The sequence below is a fragment of the Bombus bifarius genome, unplaced genomic scaffold (assembly GCF_011952205.1).
Source record: "Bombus bifarius isolate JDL3187 unplaced genomic scaffold, Bbif_JDL3187 scf7180000008006, whole genome shotgun sequence".
Lineage (NCBI taxonomy): Eukaryota > Metazoa > Arthropoda > Insecta > Hymenoptera > Apidae > Bombus > Bombus bifarius.
In genome coordinates this window covers 1,308,497-1,334,635 of record NW_022884384.1, presented here as the reverse complement: position 1 = coordinate 1,334,635, position 26,139 = coordinate 1,308,497, and the positions used below count along the sequence as shown (strand labels likewise).

Sequence of the window (26,139 nt, the reverse complement as noted above, 5' to 3'; positions counted from 1 at the left end):
GTCATTAGAGTCGATAAAGTAAAATTAGCGATTCTTCTATCATTCGAGTGACACGATACTACTGTAATAATAAATAGAATACAAGATATAAGAAAAATCGTAGTAATTTTTCCAATGAAATTTTTCCATTCAAATTTAAATTGCTATCGAGGCACTTTTCTTCTTATTATTATACAAACACGTAAAGCTATTGGCGGAACAAACCAATTCCTTTGCAAATCAAACCTTCTATTCTCTGAAATATATCGATATCACACAGACTGCACAAAAGCTGTTCCTCTAATAAATTGGTCAGTTCGACGCAATCACCGATCATTATCGCTTCCTATACGGTTGTGTGCGATGTCATCCGTTAGACGTCCACGTCTCGATAGCTGCTCGTCGAGCGCTCAAAGGCACCGGAATTAATGGCACCGTTTGTCAATTCAAACGAGCGCCGGAACACCGTGTCGAAGGAACGTTCGATCAACTACTGGACGTCGACCAAGGAAACGGAACCACAGAGTCAACGTCAATCCTCGTTCCAATCTTGACAAACGGTCATCAACTTGAATATTCTAAACGGTACGTACACAGGCTGACAAAGGTATTCGAACACTTACGCGAAGTTATTTTGAATATATGCTATATGTGCTATATATTTTACTCGCATATACTGTTGTTTTATACTGACACATTTTGTACGACATACGGCATGATAGAATGATCATGATCATAGCGGAAAAATTTGAAACAAACTGGAAAGTATGCGTGGAAGATACGAGGTATTTATCGCAAAATTATTTAAACAGTCCATCGATTGTTTTTTTTATTCATTTTTTATCAAGTGTGCGTTTGCAATAAACGCCTTGTAACTTGTACTTGTATATACATTTGCGGACTCGTTTGCAATGAAATTTCGGAAAGTTATTACATTTCAAAAGCTATACACGCAATATATTTATTCAGAAAAGTTTCCTACGGTAAGTATTCGAATATTTTCACGCTTTTAATAAACACGGAGAGTCGCATGATACTCGAATAGAACATTCGCAATCGAGACTACTCGAGACTTGAACGAAAGTAGTTGAAGCTTTGCATCGGCATTTCCGTGATCAATCTCGTTTAATGTTGGTCAACGATTCTTAGCTACGGGTCAAACGATTCGAAAACGCGTGTTACATGGTGGAAACGAGACGAGAGATATAAATAGTACTCTCCTCTCCGAAATCTCGCAAATCCATATGTAATATACATTGATGCACGAATATATTGAACGTTTTAGCTACGAAACTTGGCCAGAGATACTCATGTATAAAAAGCAGACTAGATCTGACCGATTCATCGAATATAGTACGGTCTTATTATTGTAAAAAAAAAAAAAAAAAATTGAAGTAGCCAAGAACCGAAACAGACGAACAAATTTGATAGATGGCACAAGTGTATCGAACAGAAACGGTAGATATATTATTCGATAAAATATTCCCTAAACGTAATTTTACAAATCAATAAGCATTCTTATCAGAATTCGATATTACTTACTAATTTGTATTATAAATTTTTATCTTTTAACTCCTAAATTCTCCGGTCGATTTAAGCTCCAATTTAAGCTTCCTCGTTTAATAATTTTTATCGAGTAAAGATTAGTTTTTATCGGAGAACCTGCGGGATTAAAAATTTCGCGCCTTAAATTTTAATCATAACCAATTATGAAATTGAAATGAGATTATCCTTTAAATGAAAAAACGTACTTTACCGATAATGCCGTAAAGAAAGCAAACGCGAACGAATGGCGTTCGATAAATTGCGATCAAAGAGTACAAAAACCTCATTTCCACCATTTTCGTATAAACATTCCGAGAGCTCCAAGATAAACGTTTAAAGGTCTAACGGATGTAAAAAAAAAAAGGTAAATTATGAAACTTGAATGTCCGAACGTGACAGTGTTTTGGTTAGTGGCTCGCAAGCGTGATCCCTCGCCCTGTTTTTAGTGTGTGCATTGTACGTGTGAATGGTTAGTAGCCTCGCATAAATAGCAAGAAAGCGAATAAATGCATCATCGAGTCGATACATCAAACCAAATTAGTTAACGACAAAGACACAGCGTGAACCTATTGTTGTCGTATCGAAGAAACGGTGCCTGAAACTTTCCCCGAAACCATTGGTGCGCGGTGTTTTTTTTTTCTTTTTTTTTTGGCAGTTGTGTAATCAGCGTGATCTTGGTTAATTAGCATCGTTGACAAATGAAAAGAGAATCTCAGAGTCATCGTTTTCGCCTTTGTTCCAGCATTCTCTGTACGACACCGTTTCCAATTGTCGATTCTCGAACGCAATCTCGCATCGATTACTTTTTTCCTTGTGTTTTTAGCTATATTCTCCTTTTTTCTCTTTTTTTTTTCTTAATATATTTTTCTTGGGAAGCTAACCGAGCAATCAAATCACGTTACATCGATCGTGATATTTTCGATCGACATAATCCGACTAACGAATATAAGTTCAAGAGATGCTCTAACTAAGGAAGTTTCAAAATCTAATTGTTACTCAGCTTGCCGCATGATCGGCGCAAAAATACGTATCTGACCGGCAAAAACCACTACGAGAACACACTACGCTCTCGAAAGGAAACGAAAAAATGAGGAAAATAGAGATTCAGACTGTTCCAATGGAAACGTGGATACAAAATATCGAGACGAACGAAAACGAGGGGGAGGACAGGAGAACAAAAAAAAAAAAGAAAAAGAGAATGGTCACTTTCCAGAACAATACACGGTAACCTACCGCAGATAAGCAACTGACGAAACATGCCCAAAAATTAATACGGCATTCACGTAATGTACAATACGTATGTATAAAATGTATATATATATATATATATACGATATATGTATATATGTGTGTATATATATATGTATACAGATCGACGATCTATACTGAATGCAAGTCTCGCAATAAACTGTAAAAAGGAAAAAGGTCGAAGAGAACGCAAAAATGGCGAACGATGTTTAGACGACACGACGCGACATTCGACTTTGAAAATCGTTTCATTTAAAATTCCTTCCTCTTTTGCTATCTTTTTCTCATTTCTATTATCGGCGGAATGCTTAGTTGGCGACGTGTCGTCGCGACGTCATCTCCGCAGAGATGCTCGTCGACGTTCGACACACGATTCCAACGCTAAATGGAACCGGACAGCGAGCAAATTCGAATAGATACACGAAAACGTAGACGAAAACAATGAGAGGTAGAGAATTTTGAAAAAAGCCAATCTGGTGCAGAAAAATACAATTACCAGAGACAAAAACACAAAGAAACGAGAACAGAAGGAGAACGATTGGAGAATAGAACGGAAAATATGGGGATCCATGAAATCGAACCAGTTGAACGGGCCAAATTAATCAGTTGAAAAATATAATAAATAATTACCAACGTCTGAGGGAAGCATCTATTTGTAAAACGCATGCCCAAAAAATATTTACGGCACACACACACTAATTGTATGAGTCTGCTGCGGCTAAATCCGGCTTCCGCGATTACCTGGATAATCGCTAGAACGAATGTGACTTCCGCGAGTTCGCTTACCCCTCGAGCGCGCTGCATGCGCGCTACCGATTGCGTTAATCCGCCACTCGATTGCCCGATGCTTACATCCTCGCCAATTGCTGCTGGACACCACCTCTAATCGTACGCGATCATTTACCCTTTGCTGTCTATTTTTAATTTATATTCGATGCTGCGTCCTTGCGCTGGAAATTCAGCGTACTCGTTGATAGAACGAACGACACTGGATTTCAGACGTTTTGTTGCAACGCGATCGCCCGACGATCTACAGCCAATCAATTTATGTATACAATACATAATATCGTTTACGATGAAAGCAAACTAATAGCATACCAACTACTGCTTGTATACGTAATAATATGCAAAATTTCACGTTCTATTACCCTTTCCGGTATAATTCCCGTATATGGAACTCGAGCTCGTAACAAAGCATCGCGAACCCATCTGTTGCCCATACCGCAAACGTATTAGGGAAGAAATTGGCACGCGTTTGACATTCGAGCGATCGCGTGACGCTATGCCGAGTGCTTGCACTTTGTGTACACGATGATATGACCCCTATACCGCACCGGCAGCACGTGGTCACGGCATCTGGTTCAAATGCACACGCAATTAACCGATCCGTTCGTGCCGGAAGTCCATCTGTTTCTGGGACGTTCCGCTTGAAAACCACACGTCGAACACACGCTTCCCGTCACGTTTTCATTACAATCTTTTGTTAGCACGTCTAGAAAAAGAAGCATTTAAATGGATAAATTATATATATATATATATCTTGAACTATACCTCCTCTGTGTTAACGAAACTTGGCTCCTTGAATCATATTTCTTAAAGTGGAGATTTACTTATTTTTACTACTACATTCATATTTCACGAAGATTTATTTTGAAACGAATTATTTCGTGACCAAAAATTTGTTACTGTAATAAGAAATATAGGAAATAATCGTTATTACTATGGCAAATATTAAGCGTAACAATTCTATACGTGAAAATTTGAATTTTGAATTACTTGAATCGTTCTAGCCATTTCAATTTTATGATTCATTGAAACTTTCTACTGAAAATTTAAATCAAACGGACCTAATTTCTGAATTAGTGAATAAAAGGCTTTAGGAAATTAAAATTCGCGTAGAACATAATTCGATCCCCTCGATAAAGCTACAACTTCGTTCCAACTGAAAGAAAATGCTTCTTCTTATACCGCGTACTTAACAGTTTCACCATTATGAGAACACCCTGTGAAAACGGTAATTCAACTACACCCTAAAATCAATAGATTTCTGTTACAAGAGCGCTCACGATTTGTCCGCGACACGTTCGCAAAAATGCAACAAAACGTCATCGGATTACGCGAAAAGTAGTTTCATCGTTTTGAAAAATACCAAAATTTCTTTGCCGTTCTTAAACATCGCGACGAAAGGGCAAGATTGGACCCCGTATGTGCGAGTATCGTGGAAAAGCGAAAGTGCAGGTAGCGCTGCATTTTCGGCATTTTTTCACGGTAATATACATCGACAACCGAGCGAACGAAACGCTTTGGCTGACCGCACAATACGCGCGGCTCGTGCGAATCACAGTGACGTGAACGAGCTTTGGCAAACGAACTGCTCGCTGTATTCCCCCATATTTTTCTTCTTTCTTTCATTTAGCTTTTTTCTGCTCAAACCGATACTCGTGCTCACCACCTGACGTGTATGCGTGTCCATCTGTGCTTGTGTTCGCCGCGTGTCGTCACGTATAGCGATGGGCGTTCGACTCTTTTATTCGCGACCCTCCCACCATCTTAAGAAAATTACGTTCTATTCGAATTTGAAGCGAGTTATTTTTCAACGAACTCAAGTTCGAGCTTCAACCTTTACGAAGAATCTTAAATGGTTTGAAACGTCGGAAGTCTTGAAATGTTGGAATCGAACGTATGCATGCAGCAGTATGAGTATACCAAAATACGTAGTATTCCTGTAGCTTTCTATACCAACGATCTATACCAACATTGTTCTCTGTATTATACTCGGTTCAGCGTTGATGCAGCTTCTACCACTACTAGGAAGTTTTCAAACGATTTCAAGACAGTTTGTCCAGACAGCTAACACATTCAAGACTCTGACGGATCATCGAAACGTCAAACAAATGACAATGAAAAATCAAACGATCCCGTTATCGGTTGTCTTACGTTCGAAACTATCGTCGTCAGCTTCAAGCTACGTATTGTATATTCTCAAGCCCATCGCTAACTACTTGACCGATATAGGCGCGCATATATACGTGTATGTGTGTTTGTGTCAGTTTATAGATGCGTGTGTGTATGGAATCGTACACAATATCAATTAACGTGCACAAGAACAATACTGCCACGAGATTGCGTGCAGGGCGGGTTCGTGCAGAGCCGCACGGAGCATTAACAGTGTGACAGACCTGGCTTTAACAGACACAACTTTAGCCCCAACGGCCATGTTCTCTTTACAGTAGATCGGCCCATACACTATGTGGTCCCATACGGGCGGATTATTCGCACGGTCCACAACGTCAATCTGTACCTCCACCGTTCGTGACAAGGGCGGGAAACCCTTGTCTTGGGCCATCGCTTCCAGCTTGTACATCTCACGCTACACCAGACCGCGTGTACATAACAAACGGGAACAAAAAACAAATGGCGTTAGTGTCAGTCGTAATGACTCGTGGCAGTAATTATTTTTTTTTTTTTTTTGTTTGATCTCGGGAGGAGCACGGGAGGACTTCTGTCACGTGTGTTCTCGCTCTCTCTCTCCCTCTTCGCGTGCGGTCTCTGTCTGTTCGTCGTCTGTTTCTCTCTCTCCCATGTTTCAATTTCTGCCTGTTGTGCGCCATATTTTCACATCCTGGTGTAGCAGTCCTGCTCGTGCGTGATCATCAGTGTCTCTGCCTAGATTCTTGTCCGCCTGTGGACGAAGTCTCTCCTCCCACAAAAGTCATATATCCTGCTCTCTGATTAGCCGCTTTACCGTTCTACCTTACTTATTAGCGCGAGATTACATTCTAAGCAAAGCAGGACTAGCGCCAGCAGGAAGCTGAGTGTGCTGACACCCACGAGGGACGCCAACTCGTCCCTCCAACGAGGAGATCGCTGATCGCTGATGCCCAGCTTCTGCGCCTGCGTGTTTCTGTATCTGGATACACGTGAGGAAGAAGAAACAAATTGGGCAAAATCGTGTATTTCATCGAGGGCACCTCGATCTCTCGCTACATCTTCGCCTACCCTATATACGGATCATCGCGCTAAGGACAATCCGGCATCCGGTTTTCCGAACTCGTACACATCTAGGGATGTTTTCCGCTAAAGTCGTCGGAACCGATTTTCTCGATTCATCAAAAATCCTTTGGCTCCAATTTATATTCCATTGAGATTAAATTTTCCACGCTCGCAAGATAGGCGAACTCGGTGCGATTCGATTTGTCAATGATCTCTTGAAAATCGGTTCCGTCGAATGATAACAATTAACATAAGTAAGGGATAGATAGTAGTGGTAATAGTATAGTAATGGTAGTAGTAGTTGTAGTAACAGTAGTAGTAAGTAGGTAGTAGTAGTAGTAGGAGTGTCCGACCAATCAGCGATCTACCGCGCCGTGCTTAACCATACATGCTTCCTCTCCCGTCAAAATACATCATGTACGTGTGAAAATAAACAGGAACGAAGAAATACACTGAGAGAAACCAAAGTGTACACAGAGAGACGTAACGATACGAACCGATCGAAAGATACACAGAACGTGAAGCTATATGATAGGTATAAGGTGAACGTAAGTGGTACACAGTGAACGTATGGCGAAAGAAAAGCATCAGAGGGAAACGGAAAGAGACGATAATCAAGAGAGACAGAATGATACAAAGAAACGAAAAAGAAAAAAATGGGAGTAGCACTGTATGGCACGGCACGGCATGTCACGTGTCTTGTCTCGGTCATGTCGTAGCATACAAACCTGGCTTTCACCGACGTCACTACAGTACCCACTGTGACATTTTCTTTGATGTGAATGGGGCCGTATACATTCGCATCCCACACAGGTGGTTTATTGTTTCTGTCTACGACGTCTAACTCAACGTCCACGTCTGCGTGCAACACTTGCATCCCTCTGTCGGAGGCCCGTACTCGCAGGCGATAGCTGTCACGCTAGTGGCAAAACATTGGGCCGTCAACTCACAGGACATTTTTTCAGGATTGTTGTTGGCGGATTTTTGTTTATTTTTTTTTTTTTTTTTGGTTCATTTTTTCTGTTTGTTCCTGCATTTTTCTTTCAGCTGTTTTTTGTTTCTTTTTTTTACATATACATCTATGTATATTATTTTTGATTGGCGATTAACGAGAGATAAGTCACTCGGTGGCGAGCGCGGTTAACGTGGTCGTCGAGGACGACCCGAAGGGTATCTCTTAATCGCAAAATGAAACGAAAGAGATAGAAGAAAGTGAAGGACCATGTAGTCTCGAGGGGATCCGTTTTATCTTACATTTTTGTTTGTGTATGTGTTTTTATTTTTTCGTCTTGTTTTTTTTTTTTTTTTTTTTACTATTCCAGACCTCTTTTTATCGAAAAACTCGTTTAGAGGTATTCTTCCACGCGTCTGCCAATCTGTGATTTACCTGAAAATTTCTAGCATTATCGAATCAGTTCTGGGTAACCCTGACGCTTGCTGTGTGATAAAAATGATTCGCATTGGAAATTTTCGCGCTAATTTCACGATTAGTCTCTAGAAGGAATTTTATAAAAGATACTTACCTATTGTTATTGTTATACAACGATGAATATGAATGTTCGATATATAATTTTACTTTAACTCGAATGTTCGTACGTACAGCTTCTTTAAGATTCATTCACGATTACTTTGAAATCACATTGAAAAATCTGAAGTTTTATATGCCGATAACGTTCTTTTCTTAATTATTTTCTTTCGTTACAATTTTCTGTTACAGTTAAATGACCGGGTATTATGAATTCATAAAAAAAATATATAAATTTAGATAATTTTTTAATGCTTAGCATCCTTAAAAAATGTATGGTGAAACGTCTAAACAGGAATTTAAAAAATGTCCAATAAATCAAACTTGACGCGATTCTCATAAAATTTCCAACCCAATGATTCTGTCGATCGATTCGGAAAACCTTCAGTGAACACGTTATCGGCAATACTTTACAATAAAGAGGTCCTTCACCTACGGATACACTCGAGACTAGGATAATAAAAAAAAAATAAAAAGCGCGATGACGCAGATACAAAGAGAGAGCGATATAAAAAAAAGAAACAGAGTGACGTCTCCGAGTGACAATTAATAATCACAGAACAACGATAGAGGTGAACGAAATAATCGAAACAATCGAAATAATCGAAATAATCGAATTAATGGAACAAATCGAATTAATTGAAATACACATTGATTTAATTAGAACGGAAATGCGCTCTAGTATTATACCGTAACTCGATACTTATATTCTTTGGCTTCTTTGTCATGTTTTCGTATTTCTTTTTATCGTTACTTTTTTTCTGTCTTTTTCTTGCGCCGATATAACAATGATCGTCGTATCATGTTATACCCACTCGTGGTGTTCTCGATGCAAAGTGTGAAACACAAGAATGTAGTTCCTACTTACTGGAAAACAGCCCTTTTTTTTGTCATCATCAAATCCGAAGAAAGTAAATGGTGCAATGAACACAAACATAAACAATAAGAAATTCAAATTAGTTCCTTTACGAAATCAACCAATGCAGGCATTTGCATGCAAGCAAGAATGCGTTTAAAGAGGCATCAGGAGGAACAGGGTAACGTGAGAAAGAAAGATTTTAGATCAAGAACACCGGAGTTACAGAGAGAAGGAAAAAAAATTATGACGACCCCTCGTCTGATTCTTTCGTTTTTTTTAACGACACTCAAAAACCGATGGACGTTTTTACCGTGTATTTTTTTTTTTTTTTTATTTTATTTTACTATTTTTTCGTTACGTTGCCTCGTCGAGTGTGTTTATAGATCTGCATTATTCCGTTTTTATATATGTATATATTTTTGTCTGTTTCGTTACGACAGTGGTATGCCGCCCCAATCACAGAAGAAAAAATGTCACACCACGGACAGATTTCTTACGGTTTTATTCGTTATTGCACTCTCGGCAAAAAATGTCTCTCGTTTCTTTTTTTTCCGGTTTTATTTTTTTTTTGGCTCATTGTCAGTCACGTCGTGGTTTGCGGGGAGCACAGAGGATGAAAGTGAGGAAGCGTCGGACGGACAAAAGGGAAGAAAACTTCACGAAAAATAGTACAAAATGCAAAAGAACACGCGAAAGGAAAAGCAAGAAAGAATTGCTCCGTGTACAGAGAACGTAAAAAATACAAAGATCAAAAGGCATCCTTCAATGTACTTTCTTTTCTTTCTTAACAAAATGCAAACGTTAAAAATTACATCTTTCGCTGATTTAACTTCATGAATATTCACAAAGAGAATCAGAGAAAAAGAGAAGTTTCACAAATCGTATAGAAAACAAAATGCACGAAACGAGAAGTTCAAGGAACAAAAATAAACGAAAAAGGGAAAATTTAGAATGAAACAGACCGAAAAAAACGTTCAAACGAAAGAATACGAGAAACGGAGTGAAAGAAAGATCTAGAGGGGGAGGAGGAGGGGGGAGGGAGAGAGAGAGAGAGAGAGAGAGATCAGAGTTCCTGTAAAGGAATCAAAAACACATTCATATAAAATATTGCAAGCATTTTCAAAAATTGTTTATGTCTGATGCACCACAAAATGCGTAGAGGTTGAAGTACACCGTACGTGGGGCTCAAAAAATGTCGTTCCCACCTGCTCCTGGAAGTTCAAAAAACATCACTTCCCTTTTGAAAAACATTCACATTAGTATTTTAAGTTAAGGAGAATTAATTAAAAGGTAATTAGTTGGGTCTCGTTCGTTTCCCTTCCTTTTGCTCTGTTATTCGATCGTTTCCTTCCCGGTGTCGTTTCTCCGCGGCGCTCTGTGACGCGTATACAAAAAAGAGAGAGAGAACAAAAAGAAAGAGTACCATGATTAAAAAAAAAAAAGAAAACACGCAGACAGTCTTTCTCCGTGGCTAAGGTTGGATAATGAAAAGTGCACACGCTCGTTTGTCACGAGTCGTTTGGCCCGGGTCGCGCAACTCGAAACCGCGCCGCGATTCACCTTTACTCTTTTCTTTTTTCTTTTCGTAATTGAAAATATTCCGATGAATCGAAAATAATCGCGAACGGGAAACAAGAATTTAAGTGAAACAAAAGCACGGGAAGAAAAAACACGAATCTTTCTGAACGATCGAAAAATAAAAACGTCGAGAAATGTGTTCTTTTCTCGCTTTTTCTTTTCTTTTCTTTTCTTCCTTTCTTTTTTTTTTTTTTTTTTTTTTTTGTTATCAAGCGAACGTTGAAGGAACAACAGAAAAAAGAAACAGATCGAACGAAAGTGATCAAGAGGAAATAAAAAATACTTATGTAAAATAAGGAAAAAAGATAGAATGACGTACGTTGACAATCGACACGGCGATGAACAAAACTTGGAGATAAGAGGTGTTCGGTAGCTCGATTGGAACTTGTTTAAAAGGTACTCGCGCCGCGAGCATGTTCTCGATAGAAAGAATGAGAGAGACAGAGAGAGAGTGTTCTGTTGCGAAAATAGCCCGAACGGTCGATCGATTCAGGTACATGAAGCGTTTGAAGGAAATCAGGCATAGCTAAGTATTTACCATAGTGAACACATTGTGCATATCAATGGGAATTAAAAAGTTCTATACATGTGCCGTAAAAAGGAAACTCATTTCGTTGCATATTAGTGATAATTAGAGAAATAATTGCCGACCAAAACGTATATTAGTATACAAGTTATCCGATCAGCAACAAAACGGATTCGTGTTAAAGAACGTAAGTCAACGTAAACGTACAATATAGAGATATATATCGGCAGAAGGTGTACACTCACAAAAAGTTTTGTATTTATATCATATAAATATAAATATATCTATATATCTATATATATATTTCTTCAATATACACACACACGTATAAGTATCCTTTATGGTACATATACGTGTATGTGTATATCGTAAATTTGGGCATATCTAATGATAATATTGGAGAACGCCACGTGCATTCTCGGCTTATTAATCAGTTCTTCGTTGACATCATGAAACTTGCGCTTAGTTTTTCTTCCTTGCCGTTTTTTCCCTTCTTTGTTTTTTTTTTACGATATAATACCATCGTTGTATGAAAATACGTTATAATGTTCTAATACCGTACATTTATGTCGATAAATATTTGTAAACGCGATCGAAGCATAAAAGGTGATCGTTGATAGACGCAGCTCGAAGAACCGGATGTTTCTTGCTCGAGAACACACGGTGGTCCTCCAGAGAACGATTGCTGTTGTTACTGCTAAAGAGAGTCATATATGTAAATTTTCATTAACGAGAATACTCACGTCTAGGGGCTTCTTTAAGACGATCCAACCAGACTCTGGTTGAATCTCAAAGTACTCCAATCCTTGTTCATTGTTAGGAGAGCTCAACGAATACGTTATGGCACCGTTATTATCGGCATCCTCGTCCGATGCCGATACTCTAAGAATGTTTGTTCCGATACTGGCGTCCTGTTTTACATTCTCTACGTATCGCTGAAAATAGATGAGAATTCATTTGCGGATTTATAAACGAAGAGCTGGTTTCTATGAAAGATAGATTCCACGTTTAATCATTAAGAGATTTACACTGGGAAGAATTATTTCTATGCATATTAATTTGTAGTGTTATTTCTTTTATAAGCAAAAAGATTTTTCTCTAAAAGTAAAAATGAAACATCGTAACTACATTACCGTTAAAGTAAGATTTAAATTAAATTTAAATTAAAAACTTGATAGAAATTTTGTCTTTAGATAAAAACATGTAACGTCTCTGTTTTTACAAATATTCGTTTAGATGAAATAAAATGAAGAATTGAACATATATAGGAGGAGAGAACAAAAATAGAAATAGACTACTTTATAGAGAGAAAACAATATAGTTCACGATTTCCATGAAATTTCTCTGTGATAATTTCCAGATTAAATGGCACATACTTGCACAACAAAGCATCAGATGTTAATTTCATAAACGAGAAGGGAAAGAGAAAAGACTGACATATGGCGAACGAATAATATGCAAACCACGAAGAGATCCTCTTTCATTTGTTTCGAGTAAGAGTCTGTTAATTTATTCCGAACAGCTATTCCGGCGCACAAAGTGCAAAATGGCCCGGTCAAGCATCTTTTGCATTTCCTTCGAACGTGTCCCTTTGTGTACCGCCATAGTCAACGCTTGAATTTCAAAGGGCATCAAGTGCCGCAATACCACTACGCGAAAGGCAATTTTCTCTTCTTTAGTTTTTAACCCGCCCACCCTCGCCTCTCGTTTCGCAATGAATATCCGCTGATATTTTGCTCCGACGATGAATATCAGGAAATTGTTCAAATGAGATACGGCACAAATACAAATGAAACGAAACGTCAAACATGTACTTGCTACTAAAACATTCGCATATGTCGAAAGGAGTGCATATTTATCCGCTTCTAACCTGATTCTTCTCTCACAGTTTGATAATATTCTGATAATACAATTAATCTATAGCTTAATTACGATCGAGACTAATTACTTTAAAAAATTACTTTAAAATTTAAAAAGAGGATATTTTGGGACTACCTTTTAGAATCTAGCAACGTTTAACTTTTGACTTTTTAAATTTACTACTTGTACAGCGTATGTTGCTGTAAAGGTCGAGAAATGCGAATTATGTTCTCTACTTGTGGCCGTTGATCAGTCTTATTAATATTTAAGAAAAAGTTAATTTCGAAATATCTTTTACAGCCTAACAACTTTAATCCTTTAAATCTTCAATTTAAAATACATCCTAACGTAAATGTATTACTCACGATTAGAACATAAGTATAAATTGAAAGTATAGAAGTATTTTTAACGATCAAGTTTATCAGTCTTCCATTCGAAGACATTTGATTGAAAGAACTGTCTATTAAGACTTTCTGTTTGAAAATTCAATCATTAAATGTTACTGCGTTTTCCTTTCTTCAAAAATTGGAATTAATAACATTACATTCTCTAATAAATCCTTACTTATAATAACGTTAATAACTGTTTGATAGTCTCGCCTTTAGAATGCCCTCCAATGTTCCAAGTTGATATGAAATGTAATTTTCTAGATATCGGGATTTTAACTGTCGAATTTCTCGCTCGCACGTTGCAACTGACCTGCCCCAAGCACCTGCATCGCACTGTGATCAGCGATGTGGAGTCAGCAATTTTTTTGCTATCACATACTACTCGCAACGTACACATTTTCAAAGAATAAAGTAGGTCATGCCCGAATGAACGATACGACAATATGAACGTTATAAACGTAGTTTTTAAAACGTAATATCTGAGAAACTAATTGAAATATCGAAACGAAACAAAACACAAAGCAAGAGCTCGCCTTCGGCTATCTTTCGAAATGCTTTACGTGAAAATTTTCGTTATTCTTCTGGCTGTTTTCTGTATTTACTGTTAGTTTGGTAGTTTATCGATGGAGGAAATTTAATGATTTTGATTTATTACGCGAGCTTCGGGTACTTGTGCTTGTTAAGGAAGCTTCTGCGAATGTAATTAGAGTTGCTTTATAAAGATCGAAAAGTAAATCAACAATTTAAATTTTTACAGAGATTTTGGAATATGATGAAAAAATTCGTTTGGTTTCTTAAATTGTGTAATGGTGTTCATTTTGTAAATTATGTACATTACGCAAGTAATACTTATAGTTTTTTATACTTTTACTCACCTGACGATCGAACAGTGGTGGGTTATCATTAACATCGGTGATTTCAACAGTGAAGGAGCAAACACCTTCCAAGGAAGGTTCACCCTGATCCGTTGCTTTAACGGTAACTGATACAAATTTGCCATCATCGCCTTCACGATCAAATACCTGAAAATATCAAAGTAGTTTTAATAAACTCTGATAACTTTAATTCCTTAATTCTCCAATTCGTTAATTTACCAAACTATTACCTTTCGTAAAAGTTTGGAAGCCGTTCTACACTCGTATTACTCTCAAACATAAAAAACGTATTTTCCAATTTTATATCACAGAAAAAAGAAAAAATATAAAACATTTCATAACGCTATTAATCGACTTGCACAAACATTCGCAATACTCGTCAATACCTACATCCATTTAGCATAAATTCTCTAATCAACCAACTTAATAGCAAAATATACCTTATTCGTCAAAACTTGTCCAGTCTCTTCGTCGACGGTGAACTTGGTTCCCTTCTGATTCGGTTGCTGTACGATCGAGTATTTCACTTGTCCATTCACTCCCTTATCTTCGTCAGTAGCTTGAACCTTGATTACGGTGCTACCATTTGGCGCACCTTCTTCGACTTTCGGATTGTACATGCTGCATTCCTTGAAAACTGGTTTGTTATCGTTCACGTCAGTAATGAAGACCACGACAACAGCTGTGCTGGTGTGTGTAGTGGTTTCTCCATTGGGGCAACAAGCACCGTCGTCGAGAGCAGTCACGTTCAGCTCGTATTTATCTCTATCCAAAGAGATCGCTTTTCCATGGAGACGAATCACACCGGTGATCTCCTCGATTACGAACTGGCCGGATGTGGTATTACCACCGACGAATCGGAACCGAACATTGTCGCCGTCCTTGTCGGAAGCGACGACAGTTGTGACCAGCGTGTTAGGTCCGGCGTTCTCGTCCACGTTTGGCGTGTACACCTGCTGCGAAAACTTTGGTTCCTCGTCGTTCTTGTTCTTCGTATATATGCGGACTGTCGCCGTGCCAGTTTTCGGTGGTTCACCTGGAAACGTAATCGAATGTTAGAGGAAATAATACGAGAATGGAGAATGAAAAAAAATATGAAAAGAACGGGTACATAAATTGAGCCAAGAACGATATGAAGAAATGATATGCTTGCAAATGAGGTATCAAGCTCTAAGCTCTACGAAGAGCAAAGAAAACACTCCTTACAAAAATTGCCTTGAAAATTTAGCGCGTTATGCTTTTAGCGTGTTCCTTGCAAAAACACCAGAAAAGGTAATACGTATTTCTATTATCGATAACTGCTAAACAAAACGTGGCTGAAAATGTAAAAAAAAAAAAAAAAAGAAGAAAAAGAAACATTCTGTCCTGAAAGGGTTGAAAAATGGATGATTATGCTATTTATAATACATTTTTATTCTTTTCTTCGTTTCAAACTGAAATAACGAGAACATAAAAGATAGAAGTTTTATTGAATTTCTGAAAGATGAATCCACGCATTAAAGTGTCATCAATCTCTTTACTTACTAAATCTACTTTACGTACTATAACTGCGGAATATAAATAGAAAATTCAATCTTACTTTTTCAAGTTTCATCCCGTAACATTTATAAAAGACAAATAAATACAACCGCAATATTTTAGTAAAAGATTAAGAAATCTAGGAAAAGTACATAGTGAACTAAAGGGAACATATACCTTTGTCTTTGGCGGTAACTACGAATTCGTAGTAAGCATTGTTGTTATCAGCGTCCAGCTGTTTATTGTTAACAATGATCCCACTCGAGTCCACGCTGAAGTGGTCGTCCGACACCAGATACTCTATTTCCGCGTTTGCACCAGAATCCGCATCGGTTGCTTTCACTTTCAGTATACTTGTGCCTAACGATATGTCCTCGTCCACGTTGTGTGCTTGATAATCAGGCAATTCGAATTTCGGTGCGTTATCATTTACATCCGAAACCCGTATGGTTAACTGGAAAATTATGCGACAATTTGAACAACGACCACTCGATCAAGTCGACGATTTGATAACAATTTCTCTCTGTCCTAGTTTTCTTTACATCGCCGGTCTACTATATAAAAGAGTTGTGATTAAAAAATGCTCCAAATACCGATTTATAGTAGGAAATTCAAAGTAGAAAACTGATAATACGTAATTTGATTGTTTAACGAAAAAATATTTCTTTTCTTTTACAAGCGCTCGGTTCTCTATTGAAATATCTTTTATTTATGTATCGTTCGTTCCGCTAAGTAGCGTAATTTTTTATCAAGTAAAATAACGACACTTTCATCCTGAAAAATAGTCCTCGTCTCGAGTACAATTTTACGGATATCCCGGATTGTAAATAACATTTATTCGAATGCAAAGAGACGCAGATATATTTACCTCGACTGACGTGGAGAAACCACCAGAATCTTCGGTAGCTGTGACACTAAGAGAATAAATGTGTGGTTGACGTAGATCTTCGAAGTCTAATTCTTTCGCCAATTTCACAATGCCAGTGGTTGGTCCGATATTGAATGTTCCCGCTGCACCTTGTCCTTGTGCCTTCAGCGTGTACCGAATTTCACGATCGGCGAATGATTTTGCTTTCACCGATATGATACTGAAATAAAATAATTCCCCGTGACCTTGAAAGTGTGGAATAACTACAGTATCAAATCAATCCATGCAGGATAGGTATTATATCTATTTCCTCTCGTAAGTCCATACGTGAAACGAGTTAAGCGAAAGCATCGGCTGCACAGCAAAATTTGAAAAGCGTTCAACTTACTCGGAATCCTTCTTCTGGTTTTCCGGTATTTCAGCTTCATACGCCGTCATATAGAACTGCGGCGCGCGTTTTCCACCTACGATCGATAAACGCTCCTCAGGAGTCGACTGAAAACGCCTCTCATCTATACGACCGTTCTGATCCTCCGCTTTCACGTACAGAACGTATTCCATGTCCAGCTGAAAAAGATCGGTCCCTCGGGTGCGTACAACGCCGGATCGCTCATCTACCTCGAAACGGCCTCCAGCTGCAAAGTAAAACGCGCACCATTTATTTTTCAACTGGATAATTTTATGGCGATCGACATTGAACGGGAGGGATTGAATGATTCACGCGGAATTTTCATGGATATTTCATGGAAAGCGGTCCCCGTGGTAACTTGTCGCAAATCATAGTCAATTTTCTACTTATTATACACCTTTCTCAGTCTTTTCGACTATTTTCCTATTTTTTCTTTTTTCTTTTTGTCTTTCATCTTTCTTTTCCTCGAGAGTTGAAATCGTAATGGTCGAATCTTTTATTTCCTTCCCCTAATGGATCTGTAGATTTTATAAAACTTTTTATCGCGTTATTTCTATCATCATTGTTTTCTTCTCCAACTCTTATCAACGAGATAAAATTTTAGTATTCAACGTTACAGAATTTTACATTTCCTGGTTTCATGGAATTTTTCGCCGTTACTTGTTTTACAAAGATAACGTTGTCCGCTATCAAGCCTTAATTAAAAGTTATTTCATTCCATAGAAAATTCATCATACCACTTTATCTCACGATACGGCGTACGTAATTACCACATCGTTACAAAACTAAGAAAATACTCGTTAATGTCTCGTTGTATCTATTCTGTAAATTCGTCGGTATCGTAGATAAGTCGGGAGATACAGTGTGCGGTAAATACGTACGTAATCTTCGATGGATACTATTCGCTGTTTTGAGTATCCTTAGGAAGATCTGTACCTACATCGCATGCACGGCTACATACTTCTCCCTATACTTTTACGAACACGACAGCCGTGATAAATTATCTTCCATATATTTTCCCACGATCCACGGAATCCTCCGGTGAACTACTCAAAGCGTCGAACGATTAAGAAACTTCGCTCGCAATATCGATTACCCGTCATAATTTCCCTTCGCAATTATGGTATTACACCATATACGGCGGAGTAATTCCCAGTTATACAAGCGTTACAGGCTAGATAATTGCGTTCAATCGAAATGCACGTAACGTTCGAGCATTTCTACGCTGAGTTTTCACGGCTCGATTGGCAACGTTATGGGTTATACACGTTAATATCCAATTCATACGTACTTCGATCTCGTACGATGAAATAGTGAATATTGCTGTCGGTGTCAGGATCCCTGGCTTGAAGAGTAAACACGTGAGTATTCGGCGGTGCATTCAGTTGTACGACCGTTTGCATTGGTAGAGGCCGATTTATGAAGTACGGTGGCTCGTCGTTAACGTCCTTCACGTTGATAATGACACGCTGATTGTCCGTGTCTGTAATCATCGATCGGTTATTGATACAGCTTGGCAATGGTGACCTCCCATTGACAGAAAACGGTAGACAGTGTTCAAAGGCGGTGACCGAATACCATTTGACGTTATCTTGTCCGACGCTTTGACCTTTGGCCTGTTAAATCTAACGCGAGCCTTCAAATGAAATTGCTCTGTATATAGGCGGTATATTCAATTCTAGTACGATATTCTATTTCAGGTGTAGGATAAAACAAGCTTGGCCCTACGTTTTCCAAACGTTTCAGTCGTTTCGAATTACTTGATATTGGTATTACGAAAATGGTGTTCGATACATTGGATCGATGGAAATGTTTGTGAATGGATTTAGCGTGATAGTGATATAAATTTGCAAGTGCAATTATGTGCATGATACGCGTAATATGCAAAGATATGTGAAATATTTAAAGCAGCGAGTTAGAACGTGTATTGGTTAAGATAAATTTGTTCAGATTTAATTGAATTTAGAAAAATATGAATTTGCATAGACGTCCGTAATCCAATTGCGACTGATATGAAAAGATTAAGATAGGGAATTTGTTCTTCTTTTGCAACGATACTGTGTAAATATCGTAAATATTGTATTGTGCAGTTTAAAAGATATTACGCTTACATCGTGGAGAAGTTAACGAATTCTGACGACGCGACACGACGAACAGATTTTTAGAAAATTGGTCCAGAACGGCGTTAAAATCTTATCTATAGGCCGAATTGCTATAGCGTCAAACATTCTGTCACTAAAGCTTCCATCAGGAGAGGAATTCAGTTTATTAAATTACATTTTCCTCCGTCATCGCTTATAAACACTGTCGACCCAGCGAAACAGCGCTCTACGTAGCAAGCTCTATAATTTGAATCAGCGTCTAATGCAAGAAAATATAAGATCGTTCCATTCTACGCGAACTACTAAGCTACCAAAGCTGTTTCGATTCATATACGAGGTATAGATAAAAATTGTCCGATTCTAGTTTCATACCCTTCTTTTGCCGATTCGAATGAAAATATTTTACCATCTCAATTTTGAAATACTTCAAAATATATCACTCTTGAAGCAAACAAAACTTTCGATCGCAAGTATTTCAATTTAAAGACACATTCTGTTCCGACATAGTATGAAACTAAGAGCGTAGAATTTTTATCGTCTCCTAGTACGTCTGTCTTTACACCAAGTACACGCAAACGTACGATTGTAAGAAAAAATATAAAAATAAGCATGACACGTGTGCCTACTTACATTGAAATCCTGTGGAAGCCGAGAATGCGGGAAAGAAAACATTCGTTATTAGTAAGAGTGACACAAAAGCACAGATAACTAAAGTGCGGATGCACGGCAAGAAATACCTTTGAGTTTCCTGCTAGCTGTCATAATTAATAGATCGTGGTCTATTCAAACAGACGGGGTTGAAACAAAAGAAAAAGGAAGAGGAAGTAGAACAAAATTAAAATGTGAGAACGATGTCTGCATTATACTGGAAACTGTGACAACGTAATAATTTCGCGAGCAAGCCGCGTTACTAAATAACGTTAACGTACCGGAATACGACGTAATTTAATTCCTTCCGGCCCCTTCATGCGTAACATGCGCCCCGCACATTTTTCCCGGTGAAACTGTAATTATCGCTCGACCCCAGTGTACGAACCGCACGTTCGAACAATTACCCGTTCCGAAAGGAAATTGTATCCACGTGCGAGCAAAGAGCAAAGAGCAGAGAGCTTCACGCCGGATGTAAACTTTCGATATTTCTTGCCGTGCCTCGTATTGTACAGCTTCTGACCATCGAATCGGATCCATGCGCAAAAATTCTACTTTCGCAATTACGATGCTATGTCGAAAATGAGAAATCGTCTTGCCTTCATTGCCTCAATTATTATTGATCGCGTGGACAATCGTAATTAATTTAACATTAGGATTATCAAATGGTTTTTTACGATTACCAAAACGATACAGGCGCTTTTGTATTAAATTAATATTCACTTTTGTTCAGATAGAAACATCGTTATACACGTATATCCAGTAATTTGTCATTGTACCACTTTAATTAAAATTACCTATAATATATTTAGATACGTATTAATCAAACGTTGTTTCGAATCTCACTAAACCTGCCAAAAAATTCCCTTCTTTCCTTAAAGATGTGACTTAAATAAACTTTTACACGTAGAATCTTACCGGTCTTAAAGTATACACCACGTATATCTATAACACTTCGGTAATTAATAAACTTTCGTATTAAAGTTTCCACGCGTTTCTCAATTTTATTAGAAGAATGAAAAATGTTAGAAGTTTTAAGTGGTCCTAATTCGACGGCCAGATGTTGCATCGTATTACTACTTTCGCGAGATCGATCGATTAAGTGTATGATCGTTTGGCGTGCACTATTTCTAAGAAGCGAGGGACACCTTCATCCGCTTTGAAAGAAAATTCGCAGAAGGAACGAGAATAACCGAGGCAACAGTATAGACGATGAGAAGGCGAATGCTCCATGTACGGTGTGTTCGAAGGAAAAATGTCGAGTAAAAATTAAAATTGTACCGTGGAATGGACACCGCATGTACGATGGATACCGCGAACACCGTTCTTCGGCCACGGGGCGAATAACAAAATAAAGATTAATTAAGAGAAACAATATGATACTTATAAAAGATTGAGAAGAATTCAATCAGAAAAATTAAATTTCGTAGAGAGTGATTCTGAAACATGGGAAGAAATCTAGCATCTTTTTTTTTTTACTATCATCTCTTTTTGGTTCCTTAATCTTTAAAGTGACTCATAAGTGATAATTGGTATCATACGTATATCTTGATCTTTTATTATACGGTTTAATTCTCCCAAACAATAATCTTATAACATTTCTAACATAATTTTTTGTACTGTTATTTCTTTCGTCACTCTCTACCCTTAAAAGCTTCGTTTTACCAGAAATGAAAAACAAATGAAGAAATCTACACGATATACGATTATTTAGACAAATTCGCGAAGAAATATCTCGAGATATCGTTAAAAGTACCTTACGCGTCTTAAATAATTTACCTGTGTTCGTAATAGTCACCCAAAAATCAATGGTCTTTTCCGATCCCAGCTCCTCGTAATCCCATTTTTGTTTGACTATAACCGAACCATTCGAGTCTACCGTGACCCACTTATTCTCATCCCTGATCTTGTACGTCTCTTTCTCATTCTCCTTTTCCAAATAAAACGCGATTTTTCCCTCGACGTCGCCGTCCGCTTCCGTGAAGTCCACCTTCTTCGTAGGCCTAACAGCTCTCGTCACCCTTCTCTTCTGTATTCTATGTACCTCCACCTCCGTCGAATCGGACGTTAAAAATCTTACGACGACCTTGGCCGGTTTCTCTGTCGATCGACTCGGGCTACGCACATCGTGGGCCTCCACGATCACCACGCATTCGCTGTCCTCCTCCATGGTAATTTCCGGTTCGCCAACGAGCATCAGTTCCCCGGTCTGTGGCACGACCACCAGTAGGCTGCTCGGTGTAAGCAATTTGTACGCGACTTTGTCACCGTCAGCGTCCTTCGCCGCCACCTTGCCCACGGTGGAGAATCGTTTCCAGCCAGGAAAAGCGACGGAATTCTCGTTAATACCGTCCGAGCTGGTCGGTCTGATCTCGAACGTGTACTGCTCCTTTTCGAACACGGGACTGTTGTCGTTCTCGTCCAACACGTGCACCAGGCCGTTGATTTGCGAACTGCTTAGCAGATAGCCGTCAGAAGCGTGGATCACGACCGTGTAAAGCTTCTTAGTCTCTCGATCCAGAGGTTTTGCGGTCACCACTCTGACGCCCTCCTTTTGGCTGTTCAACGTCAAGTTGAATCCCGTTTGATTCGAATCCTCCTCTTTCAAGGCGAACGGTCTGTCGCCTGTCTCGTCCGGCAGAATGGTATAATGAACCGGAAAGCTCCCTCGAGCCCTTAGAACAGGGAAACCGTCGATCAAGGTGCCCGCGGCAGAATTCTCTGCAACCTCTCCCTCGCCCAAGTGATCGTGCGAGAAGGTGATCATATTTCTGCGATTAATTACGTGGAGATGAAGGAAATGCGTTTCGGTGCTGTTGGCCAATTCCTCCAGTACGATAAGGTTGACTGGTCGATCGACCAACGGCGATAAATCGGACGTGGTCATCACCAGACCGTTCCCGAGCACGGTGAAGAACTTGGAAAAATTGTTCTCCATTAGATGAAAGTTCGATGGCCGTTTTGTGTTGAATAGCGTCACTTCGTAGCCCGGATAGACGTCATGAGGCAGAACCACCACTTTATCGCCGTCCACCGACACCGTGGTCACCAGCAGGACCGCGACCACGAGTATACGCCACATCGTGCTGCCTCTTGTCCGCTCCTCTCTCAGTTTCTTCGCTGTTTTACTAAAGCATGAGTGCTGACACCACCTGAAATTTGACGAGATACGGTGGAATTAGTCGAGGTGTTCCGGACAAAGTTTTAAATGGTTTCTACGTTATGAATCGGAGGTACCTTTCCTTTCATTTATCTACGATGCAACGTACGTTAAATATAAGAAATGGCGCAGCATAATTCCGCTCGTATCGAAACGTCGTTCTGAAACTAAGAATCTGCTTTAGAATCTAATTTTGTTGGAAATATGATTTCAATTGAATCGGTAATAACTTATTATGGTGATCGATGCGATTGTAAATAATCGAATGAAGAGAAGGATCGAATTATCGAACAATCGTTTTCTCTGCGATCGAAATATTTGATTTGTCAGCAGCTTTCGAAATTCGTTGGGATTGAGAAAGATCGATCGTCGTTTATGTTGCGAAAATTGCGCGAGAAACGAAGCTCGGCAATCCCGAAACGACGATAAATTATTTCGTCGACTATAATCCACTGGCTGATTTAGATTTATGCCTCCCTTTAAACAGTTCGCGCGTATACGTCTACACGACCGCATCGTCATCCATGTGACGATGACAACACGAGCATCGTCATAAGTAAAACGTAAATGATTTATTCGTGTGATTGCATAATATTTGTTTGGTTTGTTATAAGTCAAGGATTTATTGAATATTTTTATTTTAATTGCGTCGGCGTACAATTACTGGTACTATCGGCATAGCACGAACTGTTGTATCGATTTCTGAAAGCTGTTGAAATTGGAAGGTGAATCGAACTGAATGAAGCCACGATGAGGCATGATTAGCAGAATTCGTGCTATTCTCATCATGAAGGGTCGGCTTTAAATTGCGTTTCAACACTTAGCTGCTTATCGCGCTGCTGATACGGTATGGAACACCATGTTGTGGACATATCGAGTGGTTAATTTTCGGACTATTCACGAAACGGGTATGTTCATGGTTGATTTGTGTTTACTGTTTAAACGATGGGCGAGATACTTTGCCTGTATCTACGTCGCGTATTTCAACTTTTCACTTCTCGTTTAAATAGTTGAAAATAAAAATTCATTCGTTCAAAAATCCAATCACTTTGTGTATATTTTATAAACGATAATATACACATATATGTATCTTATTAATCATCGCGTTTAAAACCAAAAAAGTTCTTCGATTTCCGTTTTCTTTATTCGTAAGAACGTAGATTTTGTTTTTCCTTGCGATATCGATATAATTTGTATGAACAATACCCGCGTTTCAATAAGAAGATACGTTTTTTACTTCGATCGGAGATCTTCGCTTTTGGTAATTCCCTTCTTTACCATTTCGGCTGATCGATTATTCAACGTAGAAAGAAAAGGAATTCCTTCGCGTCGAGAAATTGAGAAGCGTTGAGAAATTGAAAAGGTAACAATGAACCGAGGCTAAACGCAGGAGACGTTGTCACGCGTTGTCACGCGAAAATGTCTCGTCCTTTGTGGGCCTTTTTTCACCGGAGTAGTTTCGAACTTAAACGAGCCGCGGCTGACCTCACATCCGGTCCTCCCCGGGGCGTGAATAGAATCAAATGGAACAGGGGGCTTACTAAATGACAATGGTCAACTCGTACGCGCCGGTTCTTATTTCCGGTGCAACGTTGCGGACATTGTTCATCGCGTCGCGTCCGTGTCTCTCCTGCCTCTCTCGGCTTGGATCCAACGAACACCAGAAGCAGCAACCAGCGCCAGAGTATTGATATTTCCACCGACAAAAGGGGACAATGACGCGATGATTGCAGTTTCTTCCACGCTCGCGTTTTCCGCGTTCATTGTTTACATCGTGTTCGCTTTTTGCATGCCCATCTCGAGAAATACCTATGAGTAGGTTGCGAATGTGTTTATGCTCTTGCAAGAATTTAAACAGCAACGATATTCAGAATAAATAATATGTAAAAACATATAATTTACGTATATGGTAAATTCTGTAAGAATCGTTCTTGAGGGAGGGGATGTGTATAATTGCTAGGATATTTATGCAAATTCAGAGTTTTATCGATATGACCGCAACAATTTGTATCGTTTGTCACGTCAATTAGCAGAATTAAAAATAACGCGACGAAAAATGGCAGATATAATACGTAAAATTTTACAAGAACATACACGAGGAAAAATGCGATATTCGATGATGGAATAATCTCAATTGGATTGAAATATCGGTTTTCGATTCTAATCGTTTTACGCTTGATTGGAATTATTCTTCGTACAATGATACAATACGAGATCTATGAAAAGTTATGGCTATAGGATGTAAGGAAATACTTATGAATATCTCTGATATTGGGTGTCTAGACGTTAACTGTTATATACTCCATTCAATTGCTTCAATTACGGATTAGTGCATCACTCTTCGTAAGTGGTATATTCAAGATTTTCCTGTACGACGTCTATTTCGTTTTTGTCAAATATATCCGTTTGGGAAACTATATAATGCGGTTCAATACCTTTCGGAAGCCACCAAAGTTTTAACAATTGTGGTCATAATTATAATCAGGACGTGTGAAAGTCTTAAATCTTTTATTCCTTTTCTTCCTTTTTTTTTAACATGTTCAAGAATCCAAAAATAGCAGACTTCCATTTCATAGTAGAATTTCATTTCTTACAGTTACCGAATCCTCTTTACCTAAAATTCGAGCACTTTCATCTCTTCCAACCTCAATCTCCAAAAATTCCCAAAATAATATTGCCGGAATCTAGCTCTCTTCTAGAAAAAAATTCGCTAATGTGTACGCATATGTAACTGTTCAACCAAATTCCCTCTATTACAGTTACCCAAACTACTCTTTCTACTACTTAAGCACTTCAATCCTTTTAAACCTTACAGAATTCTCGTTTTATCATCCCTGGTGCTTAATTTCTTCCAAAAACAGTGCTACGGGGAATTGTATCCCTATTCTCGAAGACCCTCCAACGTTTCCAGCGGTCTGTAATCGGAAAGCGATCGTGGAAGGTCACGTTATTCGGCCCTGCGAATCAACGACGTCATAATTCGCAGTGAGAGCAGATGCCAGGGGCCGGGCGAGCGTTATACGGTTAAGTCCGGAGTCCCGAGAAACACGATACCTA

The 26,139-nt window shown here is 38.8% G+C and overlaps 1 protein-coding gene across 2 annotated transcripts in view; it reads right to left on the bottom strand.

The window, feature by feature from the left end:
• LOC117206445 (neural-cadherin-like) overlaps window positions 1-26,139 on the bottom strand; it is a 60,795-nt gene that overhangs the window by 1,420 nt on the left and 33,236 nt on the right. The window contains exons 2-11 of one of the 2 annotated variants that reach the window (XM_033445799.1): window positions 21,702-23,074; window positions 21,204-21,248; window positions 18,464-18,655; window positions 17,152-17,398; window positions 16,764-16,983; window positions 16,073-16,349; window positions 14,818-15,413; window positions 14,378-14,524; window positions 11,997-12,188; window positions 9,482-10,360 (exon numbers count right to left, since the gene is read on the bottom strand). In XM_033445799.1, coding sequence (XP_033301690.1) covers window positions 10,280-10,360; window positions 11,997-12,188; window positions 14,378-14,524; window positions 14,818-15,413; window positions 16,073-16,349; window positions 16,764-16,983; window positions 17,152-17,398; window positions 18,464-18,655; window positions 21,204-21,248; window positions 21,702-23,004 — 3,300 coding nt within the window. In that variant the 5' untranslated portion in view covers window positions 23,005-23,074 and the 3' untranslated portion in view covers window positions 9,482-10,279. Of the gene's footprint in view, window positions 1-9,481; window positions 10,361-11,996; window positions 12,189-14,377; window positions 14,525-14,817; window positions 15,414-16,072; window positions 16,350-16,763; window positions 16,984-17,151; window positions 17,399-18,463; window positions 18,656-21,203; window positions 21,249-21,701; window positions 23,075-26,139 lie in introns of those variants that run through there. The other variant, XM_033445800.1, reaches the window with a different exon arrangement.